Genomic DNA, 15605 nt, shown 5'->3' on the forward strand with positions numbered 1-15605 from the left:
TGTGAAAGGTAGGTCTCGGCGGGTACCTATTTTGCTGCATATTCCGTGTCATTAGATTACAGTCCGAAAAATATTTTTTCAGGTTATTTTTGGATTGATATGTACTGGAGTAATTCTACATTTCACTGTACATATTTTTGCTTCTCTTTTCAGTCACCATACTGCTCCATGGCTGAGATAAAATAAAAATTAAATCAGAGCTGTAAATCCTTCGATAAAAGACAAAGTCTGAAATGAATGTCATATAAAAAAGGGACCTACTAAATATACCACCTACCGTTTTAATTTTTCATTCTTCATTTCGGTATCAAAGTATTGCAAATTTTTCAAGTAAAATTCATCGATCATTTCAGAATTGACTCTTGGTGAGTTGTCGGGAGTCAGCTTTAACAAAACTAGGCTTATTAACATTAATTTTGAAATTATTTTAACAAAAATACGAAGTTTGTGGAAACCATTGATATTAGAAAGAGCACATTGTCGCACACACTATAGAGGGCGCGGCCTGACTGGATGACAATATGGCTAATATACCAGTAACGTTGAATTTCTTATTTTTTGGTGGGTGGCATGAATGCATAATTGATTTATTTTAATAGGGTTCCTGAGCATTCAAAAACCATTTGAAAATACAGCTCCTTTAATTCTATTTAGAATTATATTTAGATATAACTTGTACTATATCAGTTATCAAGGCAAATACTATTATTTGTATGCCTAATTCGTGGATTCGAACGATCTTATTATTGTATATTTATTTGTTTGCTGGCGTTATTCTTAAAAAAAATGAATAAATAATTACAGAAAATTTCAATTGTATCAAACAAAGTTAATTGAATTTTATTATATGATTAATGGTATTATTACCTCAGAAGCTTTTGTTGGATCAGTTCGAGTACAAACAATTCTGTCTATACTTGACCTCATTCAACCTTCCTCTTAAGTTTTGGAAGATTCAACAGATTACTCAAGCGAGTATAACGCTTGAATTTAGTAGCTATAGTAGAAAGAGGTATGTATGTAGGAACCGTTTTTTTTTGTGATAAATTGCAGTTGTACAGATTGAGGATTGTAGAATGAATTGAATATTTGAAATGATTCTTTAATCCAGTTTGCTATATTTTTTGATTTACATAACTGTATATTATTAAATAATGCATAAAATCATAGTTTAGGTAAATATTTTGTGATCTATCGACTTTGTGTACTGATTTCAGATATAGAACTCATTTGCAAACATGATTTTTCGTGTACATTTTATTCCATATGGGGACTTTTTCATTAATTGAAACGTTAACGGGTTCATATACACTTCCATAATTGAATTGATAATTATAGGCTCCATAAATTTTATGATTTGGCAATGTTGATTATTTATATTGTTCCTATTGGTCAATCGAACAAGAAGCGGGAATAGGGACGTGACATCACCACCCTACCACATACGATTTTTAATAAATAATTACGGGAAAACTACAGTACTTAGAGAGATGAAACAAAGTACATTGTTTTTCCACTCAAAATTTCTATCAGTGAACTATGAATACATAGATGTAGCAAAGTTTTCAGCTGAAAGTGTGTAAGGAGCAACTTCACTACATTTCAGCAAGTATCATAACACTTCTGAATGATATTGATGACTTGATGATGTATAGAAACTCGACCATCACGATTCATGTCATTTCAGATACTGATCTTTATTGCCTTGAATTTTAATTTCATTCACATTGATATAAATTGATGAATAACTATTCTGTGTGGAAATTCTGACCTGAAATGAATGAACTCTTTGTGAAATAACCGAATGTACATTTTCATTGCAGTGTTACAGTTGCTGATGTTACAACCAGCAGTTATCAGACAAGAGTCTGATCCACCTTCTTTGAAGCAGTTGGCGACTGATCCATATATTATCATTGCTGCTGGTGAGTTGATTCGGTATCTTCTTCTTCGTCTAATATACGGTTGCAATGCTTCTTCTACTACTTCAGTGTATTAAATTATGAAATGTACCAATTAGCTTCGTCGAAACTTTCTGGTCACACATTTTAGCAGGACAAAATTTCAGGTGCCATAACATTCGCCAACATGGGCATAGCCATGTTAGAACCTTCTCTCCCCATTTGGATGATGGATACGATGGGGGCTGGGAGGTGGAAGCAGGGCGTCACTTTCCTCCCGGCTAGCATATCTTACTTGATTGGCACGAACTTATTTGGGCCGCTTGGGCACAAGATGGGTCGATGGTTAGCTGCTTTATTGGGGCTGATCGTCATTGGTATTTGTTTGATGCTGGTAAGTGGTGGTTTGTTGATGGTATGGGTATCAATGGAAGGGTTTGCTGGAAAGAATACTAAAAATCACTCGAAATTTAATACGGTAGACGGTGTATATTTTTTCATGCACACTCACGATAGGGATATCATGAAAGGGTTCAAGTGGATAAAATCAAAATGTCGGAGGAAAAGATGGCTGCTATTCCAATTTGAAAGAGCTGTAGGGACCGACTATGCAATAATGACGCATCAAATGAAAGGAAGAGACTCAGAAATATGTCGAGTGATAACTTAGAAAGAAAGAAATGAGGCAATAGAAAAACATGTTTAAAAACACTTTCCTTGATATACTGTAAGGGGAGAAAAATATTTGAAACTCATCAGCTTATTACATTCAACAGTTTATTCGATACAGAAGCATGATTCACCTGTGCAGAGAAATTCAAATGATAATAATGACAATAATAGCAATATGATTTTTCTACGAATGAACAAGAGTAATCAACACCATTGGTTACATCAGTTACAATATATAACTTGATTTTGACACAAGTAATTCTTAGAAAAAATAATGTTTTTTTATGAGAAAGCAATTTTCCGGGTTTTTTTGACCGTGGTCTGTTACGAAAGACATTTTTCGTGGAGTAAATCTCACACAATCTGGAAAATATAGAATTTCTGATGGAGAACTTTAACCAGGTGTAGAAAGAGCAAACTTTTTGGTTCACCTTGATTGATTACTTCGTGAATAGGAAGTACTTTTCACAAAAAAAAAGTTCTATTGCCTATCAATGAAAGAGCTGGGAAATACAGATACTCAGCTCAACGTTTCGAAGCCTGAAATCTGTATCCGTCTTCAGAGTTGTAAAAAGTCTAATGAATCTTGCAATTTTCTCCTTTCGTTCCTGTCATTTTCGAAACGGTCTCGATAGCTTTAAAAAAAGACGTTTTGAAAATAAAAGGAACCAAAGGAAAAACTGTAAGAATCTTTAGACTTTTTCAATTCTGAAGACGAAGGAAAATTTGACTTCAATATAAGAATGTGTATACTTTTTTAGCTGTTTTTTGATTGGCAGAAATAGTTTATATGACAAGTTACTGGTAAATGGCGATTGAAAATATTCGCAACACGTAAATAGTCATAGGTAGAGAACTCTATGTGCCCATGTGGGCCTAATAGAAAATAGATATTTCGGAAATGAATTTCGAAACATTCATCCCTCCCAATGTACCAACACAGTAGGGGAACTACTTTCCCGGCTAATATCACGATGGCAATCAAATTATATTCGATAGAAATTCATTCATAGAGACTAGTCTCGCTGATATTTCTCATCCATCTAGTAACGGGACCACGCTGAAATCAATCGAGTAGATCATCTACATACCGGTTTCGAGGTGTTACCTCTCATCAGTGCAGGAAAGGTCTGACTCAAGCAGTAGTGTGCCTGGGAGTCGATTGACTTCAACGCGGTTTGACTGTATGTATGAAACGTACCCGTAAAATTGTTGACTAGTTACACCTAGTGAAAAAAACCCTAAACGCAGAACACTGGGAGAAATGAATATTTTGAAATTCCATTTCGAAATATCTATTTTCTTATACATTTGTTTTTCCCGATAGTTTTCAGACTTATTTTGACGTTTCTACCCTTGCGCATCATGTATAACTTCATGTACCCTTTGGAGTCATTGAAAACTGATGTCATTGTGTGCTTCATGACAATCTCGGGAGTTATCTCTCTGCAATGTCTCATGATATTCTCTCTCTAACCTTCTTACGTTGTTGATTCTATCTCACACACTTTAGACTTCAAATGACCCCAAAAAAAGGAATTTACAGGATTGAGATCTGGAGACCTTGGTGGCCGTCCCGTAGCATCTTTTCTGTCAAAATGTGTCCCCCTGCATACTACTGTTGAGGTTTTTTTATTTTTACTGAAAATTATTGTTCCAAAAGTTATTCAGGGTGGCTCGTTTTCAAATCAAATAATTTGTAGCTCCCAAACCATAATCTTCAGACCATCTGTTTTATACTTTATTGAAATCTGCTCATCATGGAGCATCTGATAATATGAAACAATATAGGGCGATTTATTGAAAAAATTGGTGACATGCTCTAGGGGTGCGATAGAAAAAGTTAGATCAAATGTGAATATGTCAAAATGTGTCCCCCTGTATACTATGGTTGACGGTTTTTTTTCTGCTAATCATTGTACCAGAAGTTATCCAGGGTGGCTCGTTTTAAATGCAATGCACTGTATATACATTTCACTGTTCATTTTTTTCATACAGATACCTTTGGCAACAAACATCAACCACTTGATCATTCCCAACGCCGGTTTGGGATTCGCCATCGGCATGGTCGACAGTTCAATGATGCCAGAATTGGGCTACCTGGTGGACATAAGGCACACCGCCGTCTATGGCAGTGTCTACGCCATCGGCGACGTTGCTTTCTGTCTCGGTTTCGCTATCGGTAAGTGCCTGCCTCTGAAAAATCATCCAGAAATCTGAATGTTTTTGTAGTTTCGAATAAAACTAACACATATACATATAATACAAATGAAACAGAACACAGGGTTAGACACTACAAATGCAATACGCATATATACAGACGGCTCGAGAACCAAAGGAGGCTCAGGATGTGGAGTTCACTCCAGATCACTAAGCCTAAGGATTGAGTGGGGAATAAGAAAAACTACCAGCGTGGTTCAACCAGAACTGGCTGGTATCTAAATCGCCACAGAAAAAATAACCAAGAAAGGAATTTCTGGCAGAACAATCTGCACTGATAGTAGACAAGTCCTATCAGCCTTAAACAGACAATATATTACCTAAGGGCTAGTACTAGAGTGCCACCAAGATTTAGCCAGAACCTTGGTAGATAATAACATTATTCTGAGGTAGGTTAAAGGGTACGACAGGAGTAAAGGTAATCGCATTGCCGACTCTTTAGCTAAGGAAGCGGCTAGACCAAGAATTTTAGGACCCACGGCCTGATGACTTCGACAATTGCGGAACTAGCCAAATGTTACACCCATGCTCAATCCCTAAAGAGATGGGATGGAATCAAAGGATGCAATCTTGCCAGGATGACCCTGGGCGACCCTGGAAAGCTGACGCCGAAGAAATATCTGGCACCTGGAAAAATCTACGCTTAACAGTAGGATTTCTAACTGGCCACTCTTAACTAAGGACACACCTCCATAATATGGGGCTAGTGGATACACCTCTTTGCAGGATGTGTGGACAGGAAGATGAGACTGTCAGGCAATTCCTGTGCGAGTGCCCGGAGTTATCGTCAATAAGATAGTGTGTGTTCGGCGAGTCTTGGCCTACACCTGCCGATATGAAGGAGATGTCTCCAAGTTACCTGTACACCTTCCTGGAAAGGACAAGATGGACGATGACCTAGAAGGACAACAGAGACACAGAAAACTAACATATATTGAGTATTATGCATGGTATGTGAAAAAAATATGAAGCTTTCAATGCAAGGAATTGCACTTCAGGAGGTCCTTGAATTCTCAGCTTGTATGAGTTTCGACACCTTCAAAATACAGACAAATGTTAGAGGCGATGCCTGTTCACGTTCGATTTGAATCGTTGGAGATTGAATTCATTTGGGAAATCCTTCTCAGGAAATTTATTCCATATAAACGCAGTTCTCCAAATGGAAGAGTTCTCAAAGAGTGAAGTTCGGGAAGTTCTGACTTGAACTTCAAAACGATGAGCAGCCACATCCCGCCGCTTTTTCTGATATGTACTGTTCTTGGTGGAATCAAATGTGCCAAGTCACTTGAAAACTTCCCGTGACAGTATCTATAGAAGAGAGACAAATCTCCAAACTTTCTTCAATGTTACAGACTATCAAGGTTGCGAGTGATGTTTGAGCTTCCAATTAGACGAATGACACTTTTCTGGATGGATCCAGCAGCTTCAGGTTATGCTTATCGGCGGAGATCCATATATGTGAACAATGCTATGAAGAAGGCCTAGTCTGAGCTTTATAAAGCATCAAAATTTGCTGAGGCGTGTACAGTTTTCTGGTTCGGAACGGTGCCGGTGTTCCAAGCTTTTGAGAAGCAGCCTTTGCCATTCTAGCGACATAATGGTGTGTTCTGAAATAGAGATAACGGTGGGTGACTAGAAAGTCCATTCTAACCATCATTTCAGTGTTTTCTATTGATAGTTATTGACATATCAATAACTAAAAAATAATCCACTTCCTGGAAAGACCATTATCACCATTATAAGAATAAATGATCACATATCTACTCAACAACAAACTTTTTTACGAGTTTACAAATGCCTACTTGGTAGACACAGCAGCAACAAAATTGGTCTTAAATAATAATGACAATCTAGAGAAAAATCATATCGAATACAGTCTTTTTGAAAAAAGCTGGACTATTTTCGTGCAAGAGTGCCAGTCTGTAGATATATGCCTTGCCAGGACTCTCAGGAATAAAATGAGGTGACGTCGAGTCGTCAAATCCTGGAACACCACTTAAGGAGTTTTGCTGCTTGATTCTATTCAGTTGATATACATTTTTTATTTTGACTTTTTTCATAACAACTTTTACAGTTGAAGAGAGCAAAGTCTGGACTAATTTTATCATTGCCTAATTTGCCAATTCATTTTCAGTAATTCTAAGTACTTTCAAATGCAGAGTAATCTGTTGAAAAATTAATTTCTGGTCAAAATTTTTCGGAGGAGTTTGAACACACATGAACTGTTAAGAAGATAAAGTGAATGTTCAATTTTCGCGGGCTAAGTACATTCAATTAGTGATTCGATTAGTGTTTTTCATGTTATCATGCCTCAGCCACCGTATTCACCAGATTTGCTTCCATGCGACTTTTTCCTGGTCCCAAAATTGAAGAGACCTATGAAAGGATGGCGTTTAAAGACGATTGAGGAGATTCACTGAGAGAGCTCTGTTAGCAAATAATCCATAATTAATCATTATTTCTGAATATCAATGATTATTTGTCAAATAATTCTCAAAATTTTGTAAGATAACCAATAATTATGGTGAAAATAGTTTCTTTGAACCAGAAAAATCTCCCTGGAAATTTGTATTGTCCAATGTAAATAATAAAAAAATAATAACTATAGGCACATTGAAAAACCAACCTACACTACTGAACTTATACGATACGTAAGTTTCCTGAAATATCACTGAAATTCCTGAAATGAACCTTACGAATTTCACAAAACATATCAGTCAGTAGAACAGTAAAAGTAAAACTAATACAGTCCTAGTGATATACTGAATTCAAATGTCTCAATATTCAGTTTCGTAATGATTTTGCTACACTTTATTTATCACGTATAGACTTGTTTGATTAGATTTGTTTCCTGCTTTCCAACCGTTTTTTGAACTACATTTTGTAAACAAAATTACAGCAATTATATAATCTCATTGATCGAGGCTGATCGATATTTTATACAATTGAACTGGTATTTGATTCGTCATTTTGTTAATGGAAACTATTCATTCAAGTCTTCTTATTGAAGACCGTTACTAAGACCCGACTTTTTAACTGTTTGCACCATAGTCCATATAAATTAGATCGAAAAGGTGTAAAACTCTATAGCACAATCATTGTGTTTTAACTTTTCTGCATTATACTTAACTATTTCTCCGTATTTTCTTGGTTAGAAAAAAATGACGCTTGGGCTATACCATGTTATTTGTATTAAAATGTTCATGAGAAGGATTTGAAGCCGTAAAAGGAAAAAAGTCAGTTAAATTAGGAAAAAATTAATAATTTGGGAGTTTATTCAAATCACGATTGAAAAATCGTTTTTTAATTTTTTATGTTCGTGTTAAATATTCTTGAATTATTATTCTTCTCCCTATTGGGAAAATAAATCGTATTATTATATTTTATAGTGTTGAAATAATAATTGATTAGAGGAGAAATGATATTTGAATGGAATTGATTTTGAAATTAGTTTTCATGCTAAAATCAACATTCATCAGCAGTCCATTGGAATGAAAAAAAAGGCTGAACGTAGGAAATTCTAAACAATTTCCCAAAGATTTTTCAAGAAATATTAAATTTAGAGATTTTATTGATGAATTCATAATAAAAACCGCTGAAGAAGTTGATATGTTCTCCCTTCTTTTCATTATTGCATCAAAATGTCTTTCTATAACACTCGATTAAAAAAAATAACATCAACACCATGCTTAAATCGAAAAAACTATATTACACATAATATTAGTCAAATATAGATGGTACAATATTCAAATTTTTCGATTCCTAAATGATATTTAACAATAGCTTTAGCGAAATCCGTGAAAAAAAGTTCTGGAATATTTTTGATATGTTAAGATTTCTACGAATATTCTGTTTTGAAATTTTCATGTTACCATTAAGTTAATGACAGATTCATCAAAATTTCAACTTACCAAACCTTATTAAAAAATCGATCAACTTGGATATTTTGCAGATATGACAAATCAAGCATTTTTGCAAAAAAATGTGTCAAACATCGTCTAATTTTTCTATTTTAATTCAAATTTGTCTTGAAGTTGTTCATTGTCAAATTATCTTCCTGCGATTCTCCAATAATTTGAAATAGAAGTCGAGGAGCAATTTCCACAATTTTCTCTTAAGATTAATTCATAATCAACATATATTTCTACCTATCCATGACATTTTCAAAATGTCAGCTCTTCATTCATACATAAAACTTAGTTTGACATTTTGTGTTTAATATTTTCAGGGCCAGCTATGAGTGGAACACTAGTAAAAACTATTGGTTTCGAATGGATGCTATTTGGAATAGCAATTTTGAATTTCATGTATGCCCCGTTACTGTATTGTTTGAAAAGCCCCCCCACTAAAGAAGAAAAGAGGGTGAGTAGTAATGTTTGAAAGTCTTTCTACATGGTTGAATATTTTCATTTCAAGAAATGAATTTTTAAGTCCTTTCGTTGGGTGGAATGCATAACATGACACACATATGTGATGTAATAATACTAATAATAATATAGCATTCATTGCCCAACAGAAACCATTTACAAGACAGTTTTTGAAGGATTGCAAATACAATATAATTAGAAGTATAGTAACAGTGTTACAACAAATAAAAGATGACATGGATACAACATGAAAATAAAAAAAAATAGCTACAACTATGATTGATCCCCAAATTGCTTATAGATGTGCTGGAGATCTGTTTCTTAATTCACTCTCACTCTCAATTTGTTAGCATTTGAACACATTACATCAATTTGTGCTCTAGATATAATATTTGGTTGAGCTGTTTTGTACTTAAAAGCGATATTTGATCTAGACTCCAATCTCTACACATGAAAATCTATTTGTGATGATAGTACAGGGGAGTCAACTTCACCATTCAATAGCTTATGTAGAAATGAGGATGCTTGATTTCTGCGCTTCAACAAAGATACGAAATCGAATCTGCGCAGTATATTCATATAATCAGAATATCTTGAAGGATAATCTCCATCAACCTTGAAGCATATAAATTTCAAAAAGTTTTTTTCTAATCACGAATATCCATGGATATTCGTGGCCACATGTTCTAAATGTAAGACTGTTTTATTTATTTTCAACTTTTCAGTTCGATATTCTTCAAAAGCGTGTTTTTTAGTATTTTTAAACTATATTCATTTATTTTCATTTTCTTTTGAACAACCTATCTAGGAGGTTACGAACAGCGCCATCTGCTCGCGAATAGATCAAGCAATAATGCCGATAATTCTGTAAATACAGATCCCCAGCTTGAAAGTTACAAACATACATACAAACAAACATACATACATACATTCACCCATACAGTGGAGCTAATATAAGCGTGTAAAAAGTTAAAGCATCCATTTACGTTTATGCATTCCACCATCATCTTCAAAAAATATTTGAATGCTGAATAACCCGGAATAATTGTTGTTTCCTAATTCTTTAATTTCTTTCCAGTCATTACTAAATGAAGAAAAATCATCAGTGAGATACGTAACATACCAGAATGAAGAAGACGACGAGTAAAACAGCGGAAAATTACGTGAAAAGACTATTAAATTCGGTCGTGAAAAACGTTACAAGTGTCGTCTTTAAGAATGTCGACAGTTTCTTCTGAGGAGGACCAAACTATGACTAGATTACTCGTAGTTCATAATTTTATTTCATCTTCCCCATCAAAACTAGATTGTGACACGAGATAGGAGAGCTAAATTTTTTTTTCCAAATTCTCCCCCCCCCCCCGAGGGTCCCCGTCTGGGTTACCGTGAATGGCTGCACGTAACCCTTATCTACATAGCGATGCGGGGCAATAAGAAACCCTCGAACCTTTAGGCCAAAAATAAAGACAACAACGATGATTCAATGAAGTACTCTCCTATCTAAGCCCGTCAAATGATTGCCACACGAGGTATTATAAATGTCTATCAATGTCTATTATAAGTAGAAATGTAAGTGATGTAAAACGGTAGGAAAACTATCATTCTTTGAGAATTGCTGAGCCAATCAAAAACCATCATTTCGGCTATCCTGACGATTACGGTACGTTTTGAGAGATGGAGGCACGGGTTTCCTTGTAATGATCGTCAAAAATGTTGAGCATTATGGAACAAACATTTGTGAAGTATAGCGTACTTCGTACGTTAGCGTTTTCTCTCTGGTTGTTAATAACACCCCGTATATCGTGGGTACAATCCTTCGCAAGTATGACTTCTGTAGCTTATAATCAACAATGTTCTTTTAAAGCGATATGAGTGTTCATATTGTAAATGTCTGAAGAAGTAAATTTCTATGCCTGCTGAAAACACCTTCTTCTTCGACTAGATTACTGGTTCCAGCTTTCTCTACGGCGCTATATTGACCAGCACTCTTTCTACTACGTAATAAAGTCTTGCTGCTTTTCGTAATACATTGTCCTTGTAAACTTATTGCAAATCGATCAACCAAATTGGTGTAATCCTACCCCCACATGGATATACGATCCACTCCGGCCTTAAACCGGCGTGACTGAGGATGCTATTTCTATTAAAACACTTAAACAACAACTGTTCACAACTCTCATCAATACATGTATTCAATGGTATGCTTCACCTTCAAACACAACAAATCACTACACAAATTGGGTTCCATCTCCAACAATGGTGTCCATATACCTGTTTTGTGGACGGTCGTTTGTACTACGTTCATCCACCACCATGTTAGAAACAAAACTGGCTTGAAATAACTCATTCCATACTTCAGCAAAAATAATACCCCCTTTGGAGGGTGTTCAAAAATGTTGGAATCAAACAAGAAAAGTTTCGATTTCAACGGTTGTTTTCAGCTAGTAGAGTACCTGACAAGTTTTCTTATCCTTTAAGATAATTTGGTATGGTATGATTGCTCCACCTTTTGAAACTTTTGTTTATCCAAATTGAAGTGAGATTGTTCTGATTTTACAAATAATCAATTTGAGTATTTTGTTTCTTTCAAAAAGACGTGTAGTAAAATAATCATTGAAAAATCAGTTGCATAACCATGAAAATTACAATTTCAATTTAGGGTACAAGAAACAAATCTTCAGGAAATTTCAGATGAAATTTCATACTTAATTTCTTCTGTGTAGACTTAGAAAATTCCATGTACGTTCTTCAATACTTCGATTAAATAATTTTTGATAATTCATGTCTGAATTCCGTGTTAATTTTCTCTTTCATGTCTATGGCATTGCTACTGTCTTTGCAAAAAGTCTATTATTCTTGAATAATAAATCTTGAAATGAACAATTACTTCACGAATGAATGGATAGTAATAGCCACAAGGTTCGGTAAAAGTTTGACGAAAGAGGTAGAATTAATAGGACTGAATTTAGAGTTCTGAGGTTAGTACAGGTCTGACAAAAATGACTCGTGATAGAATTGTAATGTGAGAAATGTTGCTTCAAAATATACGAATATTTGAAGAGACCAAGAATGATTGAATTAATGATTGGCGGATAATTCTCCAAGGTTCAATATGAAAGATCTAGTGGCGTCAGAAACTCCCACCAATATTTTAACGATTCATCATACCGATAAACTGTGAACCTCCATTTCTAGAAACACTCCGTATACGAAAAGCGGTACGGGGACCTCAATGTCGCTTCGTATTATCCCTTCAATCCTTTGCTGATCGTTGTGTTCAAATATGACGATTTTCAAACATCGTCTTCTCAAAAATATTAAGAATCTGAAGTTTCGCACAAACTCAGAAAGATTATTGCTAGGAGACAATAATCTGAGTCCTAACCTGACCAACAAAAACGTATACATATTTTTCGTTTAAAAAGCTGGTGAGGGTCCGAATCACAAAAAAAGAAATGCTGATAGCACATCGGTATTTTTTGTAAACTATAGGGCCAAGTTAATGGGTACCTGGTTTAGTTGTAGGGTTATACATTGCATGTTGATAATGTTATTATAGAGATCTGTTGATATATAGGCGCTAAAGATGTAAGTGGTGTTAAATGTTTGATGTTTATGTCCAATATGTGGTGCAATAACTAATAAAACGTTCATAAAAACTCCAAAATGTTTTTTATTGTTGAAATCCCCTGTGTTATATCGATTTCCACTGCCTATCGTCCAACCCGAGCTAGGAATCTCACCTTGAAAGGTAAGACCACATTAATCCATAGCTCGCACAAGTTTCGACTTCTGAGGGTTATCGTCCATAGGGGGCGACATCTGGTTAACGGAAAAACATAGTTTCAACCCTCTCAGAGTTGCCTGCACCAGAAATATTAGATGCTGAGATAATTTGGTTGAAATGTGTACAAAAAATCAGTTTTGCTGGAGATATACATAATTTGGACAATTCATAAACCATTCCAAAGCCAAGTTATCTGATTAAATTATCTCCTCGTCCAGGTGGATTTGGAATTCTACGAGTCAAAGGAAAAATTACGGCATTTTGATGTAGAAGGAGACGCGAAAAATACTATTACAGATTACAAAAGTTATCAGAGCCGATTACTGATTCATCACTATCAGGTGAGACAAAATACCACATTCTTCGATTGCGTGCAGTGGCCAAAAGTTGTTGGAATGCTGGTCAATTTTGTAAGAATAATCCTGTGAAACCTCTACATCCACAAATGGCATATCTACTACATTGTAGGTTGGAAAATTACGTTAAACCAGGTGTGGATTATTCTGGACCGATGGATGTAATAATATGTAGGAGACCAGGAAAGATATATTGTGTATTATTCACATGATGCTCTATCAATCCTATAGGAAATATTAGACTTGCTTACGGTTTGTTTGTCGAAGAATTACTTCGAAATCAATGCAAATTTTTAGTCATCCTGCAAAGGTCTCATAATGGAATCCACTTAGTCCCATTCTGGCAGATATTTTCATGGACGATTTGGAGACAAAAATACATAGTAACCCATTGGTAAGAAGTTTCGTGTATTGGTATAGATATGTAGATAATATCCTGTTATGTTTCACAGGAACAAACACACAATTGACTAAGCTCTTGTATTTCATCAATTATCTCCACCCTTCTATCACTATGGAAAGAAAAAGGACGACTTGACAAAGTTCGAAATTTAACAATAAAAATGTTTTTTCGTTCTATCGTAAACCAGCACATGCAGATATTATCATTCATAATTCGTCCACCCACACATATCAGCACAAAGTAGCAGCATTCAACAGTATGATCCACAGACTGATAAATGTTCCCTTGTCAGATGGGAATTTCAATAAAGAACTAAACATAATAACACAATGATTACGATAGCAGTCTAATACATTCTCTATGATCAAAAAAGTTATACAGCCAAGCTTTGAAGGAAGTTTACTCAATTCGAAGGGATGAGGATAAATAGATATAGAATCTTAACCTACATAGGCCAATCCACTACGTAAATTTCAAATTATCTGCCCAACAAAGATGCAAATATTGCTCTCAAAACCAACAACACCTTAGGCGTGCACATTAAAAATAACAAAGATAAAAGTTTGAGAAAAATTGGGAGTGTATAAATTATAATGTGGGTTATGTCCTCTATTTTATATAGGTCATATTGGAAGAAAGTTCAAAGCCCGCATAAAAAAACACAGAAATAGTTTCCAGTTTCCACCATTATTGAATCTGTTTATTTCCAGGCAAAAAAAATTATTTATTCATATAGTTAATGAATTTATATCTGACCTTTCCAGGTAGATTCTTCCATTAGAAATATGTTAGGTAATATGTTAGAGTATAAAATAGTTGTAATTTAGAAGTAACTCATTATTTTAGGTTTGAGAAAGCTATTATACAGTGAAAAACGTTTTGCGGCCTTTATTAAACCCTTTATAATGAAAATCATACAATAAACTGTAATAATCAGTTTTGTTATCAATAATGTAGGGGGATTGGACTTTTTCATTGTAAGTTGTCTCCCCTGTCATAAGCTTTTATTTTAATTTCTCACTCATCGCTAGTTTTTGAGTTATTGACGAAAACTTAAATGCCAGCTGTAGAAATCATCGGAAACTTTTTTTAAAAGTCATTCTATTTCCAATAATCTGTCTGTAGGTAGGTAGCCCAACCCACGGGAATTGAAAGTGGTATATTATTAGGCGATGACGCATGTCATCGATGATAGTAATAATAATAATTTTAAGAAACATACATGTCTATAAAAGAAATGAAATAGAATAACGAGTATTATGAAACAATGAGAATGAAAAAAAAACCATTATTGCTCAGTCTAGAACCAGGTGTTGAATTAAAAAAATTCGTTTTCATGGAATTAATCATGATCTTCGCTACGATGAAATACTGTCTGTTTGATATATATTTCTTGATTAAATTAAGATGATGCGGATGATACTGAAGAATAGTTGGATAAAGCTGGATAGTACACTGGAATAGGTACACATTGTTCATTTATAATTTCGTCGTAAAACCCAAAATTCTTTGTTTGTACTGCCTTTATTGAGCATCATTCAAGTTTTTCATATCAGGTAACAAACTCTTTGAGAAAATGAGATCGCTGTCTTCCTCAGCAATAGATTCATTTATTTTTCTTTTGTATCTGGCACTCAAATCACTTGCGCTGCAGCATTTCCCGAACTTCCAGTACTTGGCTGTTTTGTCTTGTTTCTTTTTGTTGATGGTACTTAAAAAAATCTTCTGGTAGTATCATCCGTAGATTTAAAAGGAAGTTGTGTCTTACTTCATTTGTTGCTGAACTTTGAGCTCTTTCTTGAATTGTCGGTGTTGTGTTCATACCTTATTCTTGTTCGTCTTGGGTGTTTTGCGTATCTTTTGAATTGTGCATACCGTCGTCGTCGTTTGTGGCTATTT

The 15605-nt window shown here is 34.8% G+C and overlaps 1 protein-coding gene across 2 annotated transcripts in view; it reads left to right on the forward strand.

Annotated features, from left to right (window-relative positions):
* The window catches only part of Vmat (Vesicular monoamine transporter), a 90028-nt gene that overhangs the window by 68902 nt on the left and 5521 nt on the right, over positions 1-15605 (forward strand). For both annotated transcript variants that reach the window (XM_074185091.1, XM_074185092.1), the window contains exons 7-11: positions 1824-1925; positions 2069-2295; positions 4572-4755; positions 9022-9155; positions 10239-12748. In XM_074185091.1, coding sequence (XP_074041192.1) covers positions 1824-1925; positions 2069-2295; positions 4572-4755; positions 9022-9155; positions 10239-10307 — 716 coding nt within the window. In that variant the 3' untranslated portion in view covers positions 10308-12748. The remainder of the gene's footprint in view (positions 1-1823; positions 1926-2068; positions 2296-4571; positions 4756-9021; positions 9156-10238; positions 12749-15605) is intronic.

Source organism: Leptinotarsa decemlineata, unplaced genomic scaffold (assembly GCF_025532065.1).
Source record: "Leptinotarsa decemlineata unplaced genomic scaffold, Ldec_3_MD MMD2_tig00026361_RagTag_RagTag, whole genome shotgun sequence".
Taxonomy (NCBI): domain Eukaryota; kingdom Metazoa; phylum Arthropoda; class Insecta; order Coleoptera; family Chrysomelidae; genus Leptinotarsa; species Leptinotarsa decemlineata.